The sequence below is a fragment of the Pituophis catenifer genome, unplaced genomic scaffold (genome assembly GCF_029215685.1).
Source record: "Pituophis catenifer annectens isolate HBS135680 unplaced genomic scaffold, rPitCat1.0.hap2 SCAF_6, whole genome shotgun sequence".
NCBI lineage: Eukaryota > Metazoa > Chordata > Lepidosauria > Squamata > Colubridae > Pituophis > Pituophis catenifer.
Window position 1 is genome coordinate 7474371 of NW_027256886.1, and position 17798 is coordinate 7492168.

Below are 17798 nucleotides of genomic sequence, written 5' to 3' on the forward strand. Positions count from 1 at the left end.
CAGAGTCACTCTGGCCTTTGGGTTATTGGCCCTAAGTCACCCAACTGGCTTTCATGCCTAAGGCAGGACTAGAACTCACAGTCTCCTGGTTTCTAGGTCAGTACCTTAAACACTATAGCAGTGATAGTGTTTTGCCATCGCGTGCCAAAAGTATGGGGAGCCTAGGGGGGTCGCGCGTGTGCCCACACCCATAATTCTATGTGCCCCGCCGCGCATGCATGTGTGACCCGCCATGCTCCCCCCACTTTTGGCACGGTGGGCCCAGTAGGCCCGTTTTTTGCTCTGCCCAGGCTCCAGAGCCTTTCTAGGAACCTGGGGAGGGCAAAAACAGCCTTCCCCACCCGCCAGAGGCCCTCTGGAGGCCGGAAACAACCTGTTTCCTGACTTCCGGTGGGCCCAGATGGCCTGAAAATCAGCTGCACGTGCCGGAGCTGAGCTCACGTGACCACCAATATGGCTCTGTGTGCCACCTGTGGCATGCATGCTATAGGTTCGCCATCACAGCACTATAGGAAACTGGCTCATGTGCTTTTAAGGTGAACTTAAAAACAAAAACAAAATGTATTGCAATGACCAATGATCGTGTTCTGTATTCAAACTTCTCTTTCGAACAGATGAGCACTGTTGGCATTACGGAAAATGTCAAAGGTGATTGTAAGAAATTTGAGATCTGGTACAATGGCAGAGAAGAGGTCTATATTATTCAGGTATTGCAGTTTCACTTTTCTTCATTTCCAGATGTTTCCCCCCACCGCCCGCTAATACATTATTCATATTCTTGATTATTCAGAATTACAGGAGAAAATAAGCCTTGGGGACAGAGAGAGACTAAAAAAGGAACAAGATTTGGCTTCCTCCCTTTCTAAGATTAATATTTGTTTTCTAGCCAATAAGCCCTGGTTCACAGTTCGTTCCAACTTCTAATTCGTTGAACAGCTTTTGACAAGTTACTCTGCAGTAAGCATCCCTTCAAGGAGAAGATGGAAAGAGTGCTTAGATTTCCAGAACTAAGGAGAAATTTCCTGACAGTGGGAACAATTAACCAGTGGAACAGCTTACCTTCAGAAATTGTAGTAGCTCCATCACTGGAGATCTTTAAGAAAGGATTGGACAAGGTCCCTTCCAACTCTGCTGTTCTGTAGGTGGAGGTATTTAGATCTCCAAGAGGATAAAAACGGCCAAATAAATAGGAAGGGAAAGAATGGAAAACATATTAGATGCAAAACTGTTTAGCTGCCTGAATTTCTTGCAATTGCTAAGTATGAGGAAGGTGGTTCGTTCTCCAAGCTTGTGAGTTGGTTTCTGAATATTTCATTACCAGGCTAGGCAGTGGTGGGTTCACATATTCTTACCACCGGTTCGTCCCGTGCACGCACGCACACTTCTCGTGTGCCAGCCTTCCCGCATGTGCCCGGCCTTCCATGCATGTGCTTTGCTCGCGTGTGTGCCTTCCGTGCATGCACCCAGCCTCAAAAACGGAGCTAAATATGACGTATTTACGCCAGGACGGGTGGGCGGACCCACCCACAATCTCAGCTACTCGTTCACCCGAACCGGGACGAACCGGCTGAATACCACCACTGAGGCTAGGTAACATCTTCAGCGGAATTTAGGGAATGTCATTGTGTTGTGGTTCGCCAGCAGCCTGTGGAACTGGCAGCGGAGTCGGACAGCGATAAGGCTGAGGAAGAAAATGGGCCAGTCCTGGAGGCTGGGGAAGGCCCGGATGAGGGCTCTGCATCAGAGGCAGAGATGGGGCCAGGGCTATCGGGGAGTGAGGTGCGCACTCCAGAGCCTTCAGAGACTGATAGGAGTGAGGCAGAGGAACAGGAGGAGCCTGTTCCTAATGCACACATGAGAAGAGCTGCCAGAAGGCAAGAGCAGCTCAAGCAAAGAGGACAACTCAGGAGTAGGGCCAAGAGATGATTGGCCCCTCCCATAAGGCTTAAAACAGACCAGCAACGGCATTTGGGCTTTGCCGGAAAACAACATTGGTAGCTTCGTCTTCTTCTTCGTCTACATCTTGCGTTTATTTTTGTATCTGTGACTTCTGAACGTTTGCCAAGAAAGGCCTTTGGCAGTTTGCCTAATTGGACCAAGGTTTGTGATAGGACTGAGGAATCTGTGTTGGGAGGAATTTGCTTTAATTTAGCTGAACGACGCTGGGAATGAAGTAATTCTCAGCTGTTCGAATAAAGTTTGTCTTTTCACGGACTGATTTTCCTACGACTTACTTGGGCCTGGGTCACAACACATTGTTGGTGTGCTTCTGCTTATAAGGGCTTCATGTGGTCAGTAGGTCTTGTGATGGGAGGGTCACATCAGGTAAGGGTCTAGTGTGGATCACGTTAGGTGAGGGTCTTATGATGGGGAGGTCATGTCAGGTGAGGATCATTGGGAGATGAAGTGCTGCTTGGTGTGTGTGTGTGTGGGTTGGTTGTGAGTCGGTTGAGCCCTTATAAGCAGAAGAACATCAACACTGACATTCCCTAAATTCCGCTGAAGATGGTACCTAGCCTGGTAACAAAACATTCGGAAACCAACCCACAAGCTCAGAGAACGAGCCTCCACCCTCAACCTCCACCTGAGCTGCAGATATTGGCCGCTATCCCATTGCTAAGTATCCTGTTGCGACTGTAATTGTAACTGCGGTTGTATCCTGTTTTTCAGGCGGCGTCTATGGAGCTGAAGAACACGTGGGTGTCAGAGATCAGGAAAGTCCTAACAGGACAACTGGAAGCTTGCAGAGGTAGGAGGACGCCGTATAAAGGGGACCGTAGCCGGGAGACACATCAACACTGCACATTCTTTCCCTTTCTGAAAGCTTGTAGAAACATGTTTCAAGCACACTTCACTGGAGTGCATCGAGATAGTTTACCAGAACTACTAAGTGTGCCTAAACCATAGACAAATCAGTTGTGTTCTTTATCATCCCTTTGAACCCGCAGAAGGAGCACAGAGGGGTCAACCCCTCTCTCTCCTTATATAAGAGAGATGCAGAAGGCAAATGACCCCTGGCCTTGTGGCCTCACAACACTGGTGTGCCATGGCAGTGTTGCAACCAGCCTTCAGGAAGTAAGTAGGCAGCTACATTTTGTGAAGCTGATCTTTCTGGATAGTATTCAAGGACAGCCCTGTGTAAAGGAAACATAAGCAGTCTAACCAGGAGACTCAACAAGAATGTGAGGGGCTACCTTCGATACATCTTGAGGTGGGGCTCCTAACCATGCCTTCTAACCATAGCTTCTACCAACCCATAAAAACATACATGCATACTAATACAAGCAAAGTATAGAAAATTAGAGTATAAAAGACAAAAAAGATTCAAAAAGGAATAGAGTAGAGTAGAGTAGAGTAGAGTAGAGTAGAGTAGAGTAGAGTAGAGTAGAGTAGAGTAGAGTAGAATGAACCTTGGTAGTACAGTGGTTTAAGGCACCCTGTTATTAAGCTGGTTATTAAGACCAGCTGCCTGCAATTACTGCAGGGTTCGAATCTCGCCAAGGCTCAAGGTTGATTCAGCCTTCCATCCTTTCTAAGGTAGGTAAATTGAGGACCCAGTTGTGGGGGCAATAAGCTGACTTTGTATAAATATACAAAAGGATGAAGGCTATTGCTGAGCACATTGTAAGCCACCCTGAGTCTTCGGAGAAGGGCGGCATATAAATCAAATTTTTTTTAAAAAAAAAAAGTAGAGTAGAATAGAATAGAATAGAATAGGGAATAGAATAGAGTAAATATAGAATAGAATAGAATAGAATAGAATAGAATAGAATAGAATAGAATAGAATAAGAATTAGAATTAGAATTAGAATTAGAATTAGAATTAGAATTAGAATTAGAATAAGCTTTGTTGATGACATTTTTAACGTTAGGTGTCCATTTTAAGTCTTCAGATATTATAGAAACGTGAGAAAAAATACAGTATTAATCACTTCGGCCCTTCTTTCCATCAAAGGCTTGCCATCTTAACTTTCCCCTTCCTCTTTAACCCTTTTTAATCCCCAGACCCATAAATCATCAGTTCAATCTTTCCTTCTTTCAGCAAAAAGTCATGAACTTCCACCAAGATGTGATTACTGCTGTGCTTCTGTGTGCGCAAACATATGTGCAAATGTGGGAGCATCGCATCTAGCAGCTTTTCCTCGCTTCCTCCACCTTGGATGACCTTCTCCAGTGCACTCAATACAACTTCAGGATACTGCCACGTTGACTTTTCCCTCCTCCCTGTAAATATTTCTATTGTGTGGAGTACAAGACGCCATAAAAACCTGAGCTCTCCCCAGGGTTTCCTCCTCTCCTTGCTTTTGAGGCCAGGCAACCCCTGGGACCTATATTTAGCCAAGCTGCAGCTGCTCAGATTGTTCTGCATCGCTCTTGACTGTTGTCTTGATCCTGTACCAGCTGTGGCAAAGTGGGAAGAGGGTCCTCTGTGCCCTTCCCTCCTACATTTGTCCCCCGGGAATGAATGCTAAGGCAGCCTTCAAAGTCATAGGCAAGGGATCCCTATCATTAAGACATCCCTCTCTGCGGGATCCCTGACACTCTCCGAGCTTGGTTGTTTTCTTACAGATGTTTCACTACCAAACTAGATAACATCATCAATGCTAAAGGGAGTGTTTCTAAGGGAGCCCGGTGGCTTACGTGGTTAGGACACTGGCTGATAATCGGCAAGCTCGCATTTGAGACCCGAGTGCTGCCGTGTGGTGGAGTAAGCTGCCGTCACTCGCTTCAACTGCTGCTGACCCAGTAGCTTGAAAGCAGGCAACTGCGAGTAGATAGATGGATACCACTTCGGTGGGCAACTTAACAGGGACATGAAAGGTAGTATCACCAATGTTAGAAGGGAGTGGCGTTTGCTCTCTGTTTATATACTAGTGCAATGATGATTTAATCTTTTTGGTGTTGAGTGCGCAAAGCGCACGAGCGCGAATGTACGCACGCGTGCCGGATCTCCAAAATGCAATGTGAGCACCCCATGCATACACCCCCACATAAACACACACACATGCGCTCCACCTCCTGTGCCCCATTTTGGCTTCCAAGTTGGTGCAGGAGGCCTTCCAGGCCCAAAATGGGGCACTGGGGAGCGCACACATGCGAACCTCCCAAATGCAATGTGAGTGCCACTGTGCATGTGCCCCGTCCCCCGTGCAAGTGCCCCGCACATGCATGCGCACATTCCCCGCATGCACCCCAAAGACCAGCTGGCCAGTGGGAGGTGTGCATGTATGCATGGTGGAGCTGGGCTGGTGCGACAGCTGGCATGCCTGCAGAGAGGGCTCTGTGTGCCATAGGTTTGCCATCATGGTACTATTGGCTTGCCCAATACACCTCCTCAGCAGCAATCAACACCCAGATCAGCAGAGATTAACACCAAGATTAACACTAGACCAACAATCAACACTAGACCAAAAGTAAACAATATCCCAATCAGGGAACTACCAACAGACCAACAAGCTAACAGTAAACAGCCTAATCAAGGAACTGCAACCCACCTACTCCAACCCACCTACACTAACAGAGCAAGTTACTGTATATAAAAAGAAAGCAAATGCCAGTCCCTTCTAATACTGGTGATGCTACTTTCATGTCCCTGTTAAGTTGCCCACCGAAGTGGTACCCATCTATCTACTCGCAGTTGCCTGCTTTCAAACTACTGGGTCAGCAGCAGTTGAAGCAAGTGACGGCAGCTTACTCCACCACACAGCAGCACTCGGGTCTCAAACGCGAGCTTGCCAATTGTCAGCCAGTATCCTAACCACGTTCTAAGGCTCCCTTAGAAACACTGCTGTATCTCCATAAAACCCAATGCACATAAGACTACCTTATCTAGTCAATTTCCAGGATTTACCACAATTCCTGATAATACAGTTTGGACATCAAGTAGCTATGTTGTTTTTCCAGATATACCGGCTGTTAACTCTACAAGTTAGACCGGACTGAGAAACCAACGCTGTTTAGATCAAAACTATCATTGTAACAGCTATAAAAACAAGAATTGCAAATCGGAATGTGTTTCTCCATTCCCTCCTTTTAGTTTCGGGTGAATGAGAAGGCGCTTGTCTGAGACTATGCTCAAGTTAGTTTCTTAACAGAATAACAGAATTGGAAGGGACCTTGGAGGTCTTCTAGTCCAACCCCCTGCCTAGGCAGGAAACCCTATAGCACTTCAGACAAATGGTTATCCAACATCTTCTTTAAAATTTCCAGTGTTGGAGCATTTGCAACTTCTGGAGGCAAGTTGTTCCACTGATTAATTGTTCTAACTGTCAGGAAATTTCTCCTTAGTTCTAGGTTGCTTCTCTCCTTGATTAGTTTTCATCCATTGCTTCTTGTCCTGCCCTCAGGTGCTTTGGAAAATAGCTTGACTCCCTCTTCTTTGTGGGAGATATTGGCCTGAGATATTGGAAGACTGTTATCATGTCTCCCCTAGTCCTTCTTTTCATTAAACTAGACATACCCAGTTCCTGCAACATTCTTTATATATTTTAGCCTCCAGTCCTCTAATCATCTTTGTTGCTCTTCTCTGCACTCTTTATAGAGTCTCCACATCTTTTTTATATCATGGCGAACAAAACTGAATGCAGTATTCCAAGTGTGGCCTTACCAAGGCATTATAAAGTGGTATTAACACTTCACGTGATCTTGATTCTATCCCATTGTTTATGCAGCCTAGAACCGTGTTGGCTTTTTTGGCAGCTGCTGCACACTGCCAGATCATATTTAAATGGTTGTCCACTAGGACTCCAAGTACCACTCACAGTCACCACTATTGAGCGAGGTACCACATATCTTAGAAGAAGTTTGAGCCCTTATTGATCGTTGCCTTGACAGTGGCTCCTCCTCATTCAAGGCCATTCCCTCTAGCCTCCAGATCAGCCAAAGTCAAGCATCAAATGTTCATGTCTGAATAGTGACAGATCCAGCCCACTAAGCTTTTATTAGCAATCCGAGTTTTTCTAGGAAACCCGGGACAAACTATGCAATACGTTAGACAGCAAACAATAACATTTCACTTCCTTGGGAATCAGGTCCATCAATTGTTTCCCATGTTAATTTACAGTAAAATTATGTACTTTTTTCTTCTTCTTTTTTTTACCCATGACAGAATTAGCTCTGGCTTTCGAATATCATGTTGAACAAGGCAGCAAAACGTGTTGGGGTTACTAAGCCTACTTGTCATACCAAGGGCAAAGAAAAACCCACATCAAAAGCAGACTTTGCATGTTGAAATTCAATAAAAAAAAATTTAAAAATCAATTAAAGGCTTCCAGTGCCAGCAGTTCTGGCAGAGAAAAATAAATTTCTCATCTCTGAAGGATCTTAAATGTCAGATACAAAGTTAGGCATATGTTCCTATTGCTTCCTCTCTTTTTTCTCTCCCAAGATTTAGATTAGGAACTAGAAACTGTGGCTTCCAGATATTGTTAAACTACAAATCCCATCTTCCATGGTCATCTTGGAGGTTCATGGGAAATGATACCCTTCAAAAATCTGGAAAGCTAAAATTCCCTAACAATGGCCACACTATTCTTTATATGTGTATATTTATCAAGGAAATGAAATGCCTTTCCCATTGCCACACATGGAGAGTAATAGCAGTTAATTATTTATTTTATTTATTATTTATTTATTAATTCAATTTGTATGCCGCCCCTCTCCGAAGACTCAGGGCAGCTCACAATGCATTTAAATTCATTATAAAAACATTTAAGAATTAAAAACATTAAAAACATTAAGACTCATTCACGCCATTCATGGCCGGATCGCAAGAGCGAGATCAACGGCCCCAGGCCTGCCAGAAAAGCCAGATCTTCACCGCTTTTCGGAAGGCCAATAGGGTGGGGATGGTCCGGATCTCAGGAGGTAACTGGTTCCAGAGAGCTGGGGCAGCCACAGAGAAGGCCCTCCCCCACGGGCCCGCCAGCCGGCATTGTTTAGCTGACGGGACCCGGAGGAGACCAACTCTGTGGGATCTTACCGGTCATTGGGAGCTATGCGGTAGAAGGCGGTCTCGAAGATACCCTGGCCCTGAGCCATGTAGGGCTTTAAAGGTAATAACCAACACCTTGAATTGTGACTGGAGACCAATAGGGAGCCAGTGCAGCTCGCGGAGAATTGGTGTAATGTGGGTGTACCTAGGTGCACCCACAACAGCTCGCGCGGCTGCGTTCTGGACCAATTGTAGTCTCCGAACACTTTTCAAGGGTAGCCCCATGTAGAGCGTGTTGCAATAATCTAATCATGAGGTGACAAGGGCATGAGTGACCGTGAGGAGAGCCTCCCGATCCAAGTAGGGTCACAATTGGTGCACCAGGCAAACCTGTGCAAAGGTCCCCCTAGCCACAGCAGTCAGGTGTTGCTCTAATCTTAGCTGTGAGTCTAGGAGGACACTAGAATTAAAGCTTGAAAATTTCTATTGTATGATATAGATCAGACTTGGGGGCATTTGTGTGGGTGTGTGTGCATGCCTACATACCTTCTCAGCCTCATTGGCTTAGCCCTGCACAGCAGTCACAGATTCTCATGTGGCCTCTTGGGAAAATTAATTGCCCACCCCAGATACAGATGAATTCATAGATTACCTTGAAGAAGATAGGCAGGAACAGTTAAGACAAAATAGGGGATGGGAAAAAAAAGAAGGCATGGAAAACAAACTCAAAAAAACCCACTTTGAATTTGTTTGGTGTAAATGGGGATTGAAGGAAAGTCTTTCAGGCTTTTAAGATTCTGTTATAAGTGGAATTATAGTGGAATTCCTGTAATTCTTGCAGGGTCTTTTTCATGACTGTCAACTGACATATGGCACTATATCAACCCCTAAATTTTCTTAGGAATAGTTTGGTCTAGTGATTAAGGCACTAGGCTAGAAGCCAGGAGATTAGTCCCGCCTTAGATATGAAAGCCGACTGGGTGACTTTGGGCCAATGAGCAGGAGATTGTGAGTTCTAGTCCTGCCTTAGGTAAGAAAGCCGACTGGGTGACTTTGGGCCAATCACTAGGATACTGTGAGTTCTAGTTCCCCCTTAGGTATGAAAGCCAACGGGGTGACTTTGGGCCAATCACCAGGAGACTGTGAATTCTAGTCCCGCCTTAGGCATGAAAGCTGGCTGGGTAACTCTGAGTCAGTCACTATCAGATAGGAGAAGGAAGGAATGTTAGTATGTTTGCCATTGTGAATATACTAACATTATAACACATATATTATATTATAATATTATAACACATATTATAAAAATAATAAAGGCAGGATACAAACGAACAATTACAGAGGTGCTTCTCAGCCCAGGTTTTCATCATATGGTAATGATTTTGCATCAACTACCCTGATCCAAATGTTATTGAAAGATGCCTTAGGTGGATTATTTCGGTGGATCACAGAAATACAAGAGTTCCAAGGAGATCAAAATATATAGGACACTCTACAATCTAATTCAATAGTTATTTTCCTTTCCCCATAATTCATAAAACCCTGATCAGCCACTTGCCTGTTCATCCCTTCAGTTCATGCTAAAGTTGTAATAGGAAAGACCCAGGGTGTGAGAAATGCCATGTATTTATTTACTTAACATATATATAGCCCCATGTATAAAAATGGTGAATTAAAATAAAATAAAATAAAAACATAACTGAGGAATCTATTTTTTTAAAAAAAGTCTAACTATTGTAAAAAAAAAAAAAAAAACCTTATCCGCAAGTTTATTTGTTCCAGTAGGCGAAGAAATGAAATATTCATTTTGTTTTTCCTTCTTTTCCTGTGACAGAAGCAAGCCAGCTTCACCAAAGAATCACAGAGAGCGTTTATCACGCACCAATGAATTCAGCCAACTCCTCCAGGTATGGAACACCCAAACTGTGTGGCCTAGAACAATCTTGGCAACTTTTAAGACTTGTGGACTTCAACTCCCAGAATTCCCCAGGCCCCAAGGCCTAGAGCAATGGTTCTCAACCTTTTCTTCACCATGGACTTCCTTTAAATACCCTCTGTGGCCGTGAACCATGGCCAGGGACCCCCAAGACTTCACTCAAGATTTAAATCATGTTATTTCTTCATGCATTCAGGGACCGCCTGTGATGACATCGCCCCTCTCCCCCCCCCCCCCCGGGTCCATGGACCACAGGTTGAGAACCACTGGCCTAGCGTCTTCCTATGACTTCTCAGCAGTTCTGGTGGCTTCCGAAGCGGGAAACCAGAATGTGGCTCCTAGTTTCTCAGAGGTGTAAGCAGGGAAACTCACATGGTTGTAGATGCCGTCTTGACCATTTTTGACCCCGCCTCTCAATTTATGTGGTCATAAGTCAAGGACTACCTGTATAGAAGCCTAATCTAAAGCTACTATCAGGAACCGCTTTGGGTTTCTCCTACAGAATAAAGCAGTAGAACATCTTTTTTTCATGACATATGGTCACGCCTGTCATGTAATTTAATCTAAAATAAACATAAAGGTTCTAGAAGAAAGAGGAGGCCAGCGAAGCTATAGAAAGTTGCATACAGGGATTAAAGCCGGTTTAAAATTTGCTGGGTTTTGATTTGTTACACACAAGGGAAGAAACACAGAGAGGAAAAATCCACTGCATGCAAAGACAGCCTTAAGGAAAAACCATAATGACATGACATTTATATCTTGTTTTTAAAGAATTGACGGTATTGCAAAGTGAATTACATCACGGCTTTGTCCTCGAGGTGAATGCATTAAAAAAGGGGGGCCTGACAAGGGCATAAGGACAGATTGCCAAGAGCATTTTCTACATGTGGCATTTTACTCAACTAAACATTTGGGTTGTTTCCTGATTAAAGATGTCCAGAAGTATAAATTGATAGTTACAGAAATATAAATGCAGAATTATGGAACTTTATTTGCATATTTCTTAAAGGTGAACCAGATAAACTAAAAAAAAAAATACATTAATCTATGTGTGCACAAATATGCAGAGAGTTGAGGACTTTACTTGCAGTCCAGATCAGTACTAATACCTCACTAATCAAACATAACAAGAAATTGACATGGGGCATGTTTGAAGATTGCAATTCCCATAATAGGTCTAAACAAGTCATTTAGAATTCCCCAGGAGATGGTATGTTGTTGTCGTTGTTAGTTGCGAAGCCGTGTCCGATCCATCGCGGCCCTATGGACAACGTTCCTCCAGGCCTTCCTGTCCTCTACTATCCTCTGGAGTCCATTTAAGGTCACGCCGACTGCTTCAGTGACTCCATCCAGCCACCTCGTTCTCTGTCGTCCCCTTCTTCTTTTGCCCTCAATCGTTCCCAGCATTAGGTTCTTCACCAGTGAGTCCTTCCTTCTCATTAGGTGGCCAAAGTATTTGAATTTCATCTTCAGGATCTGGCCTTCTAAAGAGAAGTACATAGGTGTTATGTCTAATCAACAGCTGGATTATACAGGTAGTCATCAATTTACAACCATTCATTTAGCGACTGTTTGAAGTTAGAACAGCACTAAAAAAGTTACTTACAACTTATCCTTGGACTTACGACCATCACAGCCTCCCCATGGTCATGTGATCAGAATTCAGGCACTTGGCAACCGGCAAGTGGATTTATAATGGTTGCCACTACCATGTGATCATCCTTTGCTACTTTCCCAGAGAGATTTTGACAACTGTGGCAAGAAATTTGGGGCTCTATTGTGGTCGTAAATCAAGGATTTACCTGTATCCAAAGAGGCAAGCTTAGCTGTTAGAACCATCTCCAACAACCAGCAATGGGCTGGCAATTTATTTATTTATTTATTTTTATTTTATTCATATTTATATGCCGCCCTTCTCCCGATGGACTCAGGGCAGCTCACAACAATAAAACAACAAAACAATAAATTAATGCTAAAATAATCCAATTAAAATCCCCAACAGTTAAAACTAAAAATTCCCAGCAAATCAGGAGATTTGCTGAAAAAGCCATGTCTTCAGGCCACCGCGGAAAGAGCGGAGGTCGGGGGCTGTCTGGAGCTCAGTGGGTAATTCATTCCAGGGGGTCGGTGTGGCCACCGACTTGGTGGCCGCACCGACTTCAATTCAATGAATTGAAGACAATGACGTGAAGACCTGGCCAGACAAAAAGAGGTTGTTAGGCATGGCAGCACTTGAGTTAGTGGGATGCGAGAAAGAGCATCCCAGGCGTCAACTCATTGCTTCACCTTCTTAGTCTAATCTGTCTAGAGAAAAGATGGACCACGGGGGACGTGATAGCAATGTTCCAACATTTGAGGGGCTGCCACAAAGAACAGGAGGTCCACCTATTCTCCAAAGCACCTGAAGGCAAGACAAGAAACAACAGATGGAAACGAATCAAGGAGAGAAGAAACTTAGAACTAGGGAGAAATTTTCTAAACAGTGAGAACAATTAACCAGTGGAACAGCTTGACTCCAGAAATTGTGGGTGCTCCATCCCTGGAGGCTTTTATGAAGAGATTGGACAGCCACTTGTCTGGAATAGTATAGGGCAGTGATGGCTAACCTTTTTGCCATCGCGTGCCAAAAGTGAGGGGCACGCGGGTGGGTCGTGCACACGCATGCCCACTCCCATAATTCAATGCATCTGGCGCATATGCGCACAACCCCACCGCGCTACCCCCATTTTGGCACACAATGGTACGGTGGGTCCAGTAGGCCCGTTTTTTGCCTTCCCCAGGCTCTAGAGGTTTTCTTGGAGCCTGGAGAGGATGAAAATGGCCTTCTCCACCCTCCCAGAGGCACTCCGGAGGCCAGAAACGGCCCATTTCCTGATTTCTAGTAGGATCAGAAGGCCCGAAAATCAGCTGGCCAGTGCGCACATGTGCGCTGGAGCTGAGCTACGGTAACGCTCGCATGCCCACAGATATGGGTGACATAGGTTCGCCATCACGGGTATAGGGTCTCCTGCTTGAGCAGAGAGTAGACTAGAAGACCTCCAAGGTCCCTTCCAACTCTGTTATTCTGTTAAATGTGATGTTAAATTGTCCTTGGCACTACCAGGTGTAGTATTTTCCCCTCTCCTCTTGAAATAATTTCTGATTTAATCTAGTATTCAGAAATATCTAGTATTTCTGATATAATCTAGTATGCTTCATTGAAAAAGAATTATTATATTGCAATCTGCCCAACTCCTAATTGGACTGTTGAATTATAGGTGGTCTCTCCCTGTAGGAAGAACTAGGACCCCAGATAAAAGTTGGATTTTTTTTTTAAATGTTATGATGTTGTGGGCACCAAATGTATGTTTTGCAAAGAGGACCAGTTGCTGGCAATTTGCTACCAATGCAGATTTATTATTTATTTATTTATTGGTTCGATTTATATGCCGCCCTTCTCCGGAGACTCAGGGCGGCTTACAATGCGTTAAGCAACAGCCTTCATACTTTTGTATATACCTGCTTAGTAGGGCTTTCACCCCCCACCCCCCACAAAGCGGCGTTCTTTTTTATACAAAGTCAGCTTATTGCCCCCACAATCCGGGTCCTCATTTTACCTACCTCAGAAGGATGGAAGGCTGAGTCAAACTTGAGCCTGGTGAGATTTGAACTCGCAGTAATTGCAGGCAGCTGGCAGCTAAGTGCTACTTAACAACACTTTAGTCCGCTGCTCCACCAAGGCTCCTATGGTGTCCCCCTTCCTTTTCTGATCTCTGCAATTTCCTTCCATGGTCGTTTTGGCTTGGTCTACAGGAAAGATTGGACATCCAGCTGCCTTTTTGATGCCTGACTGGTGCTTCCCACAGAGTTGGACAGATGTTGTGCAGGTTGAAACAGGCTTAGCGTTTGAAAGAGCTGCCCACGTTCAGCCAGTTGAATGTTGCAAGTTCTGTCTCCACTGGGTTTATCTGCCGATGCTGTCATAACAGGGAATTTGTTTACCATTCCTGCCACTTATATTAGTTTGGGAAACACACACAAGTGTTTTCAACTGTTGACCAGTATTTGTCAAACTCTGCAAGTTTAAGATGTGCGGACTACAACTCCCAGAATTCCCCAAGAAGAATTCTGGGAGTTCAACTCCAGAGATCTCCAGAGTTGACAGACTTGGGATGTAGTTCTTTTCATTTGGTTCTTAAGTGAGTCAGTGTTTTAAGCGAAACATCCCGTGACACAACTTTGCAATTTTTACTTCCGGCTTCTCCACTGACTCTGCTTGTCGGAAGCCAGTGTTGAAGTACACCAGTGGCAATCGCATGGCTGAGGGGATGCTGCTATAGTCATAAATCTGGTTGCAGATTTACTTTTTCAGCACTGCTGTAACTTCGAATGGTTGCTAAACAAGGCAGATACCATGCAGGATTTACATACAGTAGTGGCCAAAATTGTGGAAACCTTTTGGGAAAAGTGTATTATGTAAAACTAGCTAATAACCCCACTTCTTTTTTTTTTTTTGCAGTAGTACCATAAAATTATATACCAATGGAAAGATAATTTATGCAATAATTTTTATGAAAGATTTGCTAATAGAATAGCAGTTACAGTATAAAGAAGAAAAATGAAACACCTAGAAAAAAACGAGATATACAAAAATTATCACCATCGAAAAAACGAGATATACAAAAACTATCACCATAGGAAAAAATGAGATATACAAAAATTATCACCATGTCAGTTAATACTTACATGGGTAACCTTTAGCATGAATTACGGCCTTACAAGGTCTTCCCATGGAGTGAACCAAGTCTTTAGTTCTGCAGCTGTTATAGTGTGAAACCAAGATTGAATGATGGCTTCTATTAACTGGGTTTTATTGCTGGGTCGCTTCTGACGAACAAGTTTCTTTAGTCGGCATTGGGTTAAGGTCTGGACTATTCCCAGCAGTGGAATATGATTATCTTGAAACTGCCCCCAAAAAAGTGGTGTTATTAGCCATCAAACCTCAAAAATACACTTTTCCCAAAAGTTTTCCACAATTTTGGCCACTACTGTACACACGCAGATCCATTCTAAAAGGAACATTTTTAAACAAGTGTCCCAGTAAGAACATACTGAGATGTTCTGCTTGTTGCAACAGATCCCTTTCAACATGTTAACCGTCACCTAACCATGTTTGTTACATCTCTTTTGACTCCACAAGGTACGGCAGAAAATCCATGAGTTTGTGCGAAAATAAATCTGAACTCTCAAGCTTGGAAACGTCAAACAAGCGGAACGTGAGCCCCAGCACCAGGCAGAAAAGAGGTAGGCCGTTCAGAAGACCCTCTCACCGAAAAGGTAGAAGAAAGGGGTCATGGGATAGAAACTCTTGCGAAGTTAGGCTATCAAAATAGGGATTGATGCAGTGAAGTTGTTGACTCTATCATGCTCTTGTAGAGTGAGAGATTTCTGTCAGAGTTTGTTGCAGCAATCAAATCCAGAAAGCACACACAGGTAACTGATGCAGCAGGATTCATTAACTTCTCTTTATATACATAATAACACATGAAACATATATACAATAACAAGAGTGGTTCTTCCAACGTGGTAGAGATGACAAGCAAACACAGGCAGAGGAGAGAACAGTTTCAGTTCAGCAGACTAGTTTGCAGCTTCAGAGCTCAGAGTTTAATATAGACCAAGAGAACCTCCTCTATACAGGGCAGTTAAGCTAAGCCTAAGCCACGCCCAGACTCCTTGCTGTTTCAGTCAAGTACTGTTTCAGTTTCCAAACAGTTCCCATTGACTGACCTTGTTATCATGTCTCTGCCAGTCATGAATACACTGACAATTTCTCTGTTATAGGCCTTGCATATTCAGTTGGGACAGAGTTCATGTGGTCAGTTGGAACATGGAAAGGATCAAGCTTGATTTAAAAAAAAAAGCTTTGATATAAAGCCTCGATAGAAACAAGGTGTTGAGACCCTAAAAAAGAGCGCAGAGAAGAGCAAAAAAGATGATTAGGGAACTGGAGGCTAAAACATATAAAGAACGGTTGCATGGTTAGTCTAGAGAAAAGAAGGAACTAAGGGTTGACATGATAGCAGTGCTTCAATATTTGAGGGGCTGCCACAAAGAAGAGAGGGACAACCTATTCTCAAAGCACATGAAAGTAGGACAAGAAGCAGTGGATGGAAACTCATCAAGGAAAGAACCAACTTAGAACCAAGGGGAAATTTCCAGACAGTTAGAACAATTAATCAGTGGAATCACTTGCTTCCAGAGGTTGTGGGTGCTCCACCATTGGAAGCTTTTAAGAAGAGATCGGACAGCCACTTGTCTGGAATGGTAGAGGGTCTCCTGCTTGAGCAAGGGGTTGGACTAGAAGACCTCTAAGTTCCCTTCCAGCTCTGTTATTCTCTATTGATCTTTCCCCGTTTGATGTACTGAAATCTTAAGCTGGCTAAGGATAGGGGAATCCAGTGATCAGTACCTGTAGACAACTACAACACAACTTTTGTATTACTTGCAACTTCTCTATGTGCCATCCTTTTTAACTGATGCAGCTGAAGATAGAACCTGGGGCCTTTTGTATGCCCCAGATGTGGAGATCACCCAAGATCACCCAAGAGGTGTTGGTGATCACCTTTAAAGCGCTCCATGGCTTAGGGCCAGAGTACTTACGGGACCGCCTTCTGCCACCAATAGCCTCCCACCGGCCGGTTCGCTCCCACAGAGAGGGCCTCCTCAGGGTGCCGTCGGCCAGACAATGTCGGCTGGCAACCCCCAGGAGGAGAGCCTTCTCTGTGGTGGCACCTACCCTATGGAACAATCTACCCCCAGAGATACGAGTGATCTCCGACCTTCGGATTTTTCGTCGGGCCCTAAAAACTCATTTTTTCCAGTTAGCCGGTCTGTCTTGATTTTAGGGTTAGTTTTAAAATTTTAATATTGATTTTAATTGACAAGTTTTAAATTATGGGCCAAATTTATAAATTATTTTAACTTTATTTTTTAACTGTGATGTTTTGTATAGATGTTTTTATCTTGGCTGTTCACCGCCCTGAGTCCGAAAGGAGAAGGGCGGTATAGAAATTTGAATAAAGTAAAGTAAAGTAAAGTAAGATGGATTGATGACGGGCCATCAAGTTGGTGTTGACTCTTAGCCATTACGCAGATATTTTCCCTCTCCGTAAGCAGGTCTGACAGTTATCAACCTGATTTAATAATTACCAAAATAATTTTAAAATGAAAAATTTAAGAGTGATGATGAATGTGGCAAGTTCCCCAACTCTGGGAAGAGTTTAGCTTTCTGGTTTGAGACTTGAGAGATTGCCGAAGAAAAAGTGCTGATAATTTTATTCTAGGAGAGGCTCCTGTGACCTAACCAGCATTGGGTTTCACATATTCTTACCATCGGTTCGCCTTCCACGCATGCGCCCGGCCTTGAAAACATGGCTAAATAGGATGGCATTACGCCAGGACCCACCCACAATCGCTGCTACCAGTTCACCTGAACCAGTCCAAACCGGCTGAATACCACCTCTGGTATTCAGCCGGTTTGGTACATCAACCAAGATTGTACAATGCCACTCAGACTACAGTGATCACCAACCGCTGATGTAGACAGTAGATTGAGAAACATACGAACCTATGTCAGCTACTGACTTTGTAGTTTGTATGACTCCTCCACAGCATGTTTTTTCCAGTGAAATACACAGTGCGATCTTGAGTTTCTTGACTGCTGTTATATACACCGGCTGAAAATGAAGCCAGAGTAAGAAATTCCTTTCTGGATTTCAACCCCTTCCTCTCTGGGATGTGGTGATGAAAAGTAGCATTCTGTCTGGCCTGTGCTGACTGTGGCCCCTGGTTGGGGAATCTCTCTGCTTGTTGATCCCATATCAGGAAAGCAAGTCTCTTTGCTGTAAGTGGCAGGCCGGCCTTTTGAGATGGGATTTGTAATACAGACCA

The 17798-nt window shown here is 44.0% G+C and overlaps 1 protein-coding gene across 1 annotated transcript in view; it reads left to right on the forward strand.

Annotated features, from left to right (window-relative positions):
- The window catches only part of MCF2L2 (MCF.2 cell line derived transforming sequence-like 2), a 231445-nt gene that overhangs the window by 193461 nt on the left and 20186 nt on the right, over positions 1-17798 (forward strand). The window contains exons 23-26 of the mRNA XM_070946454.1: positions 615-707; positions 2671-2749; positions 9765-9837; positions 15046-15149. Of these exons, the coding sequence (XP_070802555.1) occupies positions 615-707; positions 2671-2749; positions 9765-9837; positions 15046-15149 (349 nt within the window). The remainder of the gene's footprint in view (positions 1-614; positions 708-2670; positions 2750-9764; positions 9838-15045; positions 15150-17798) is intronic.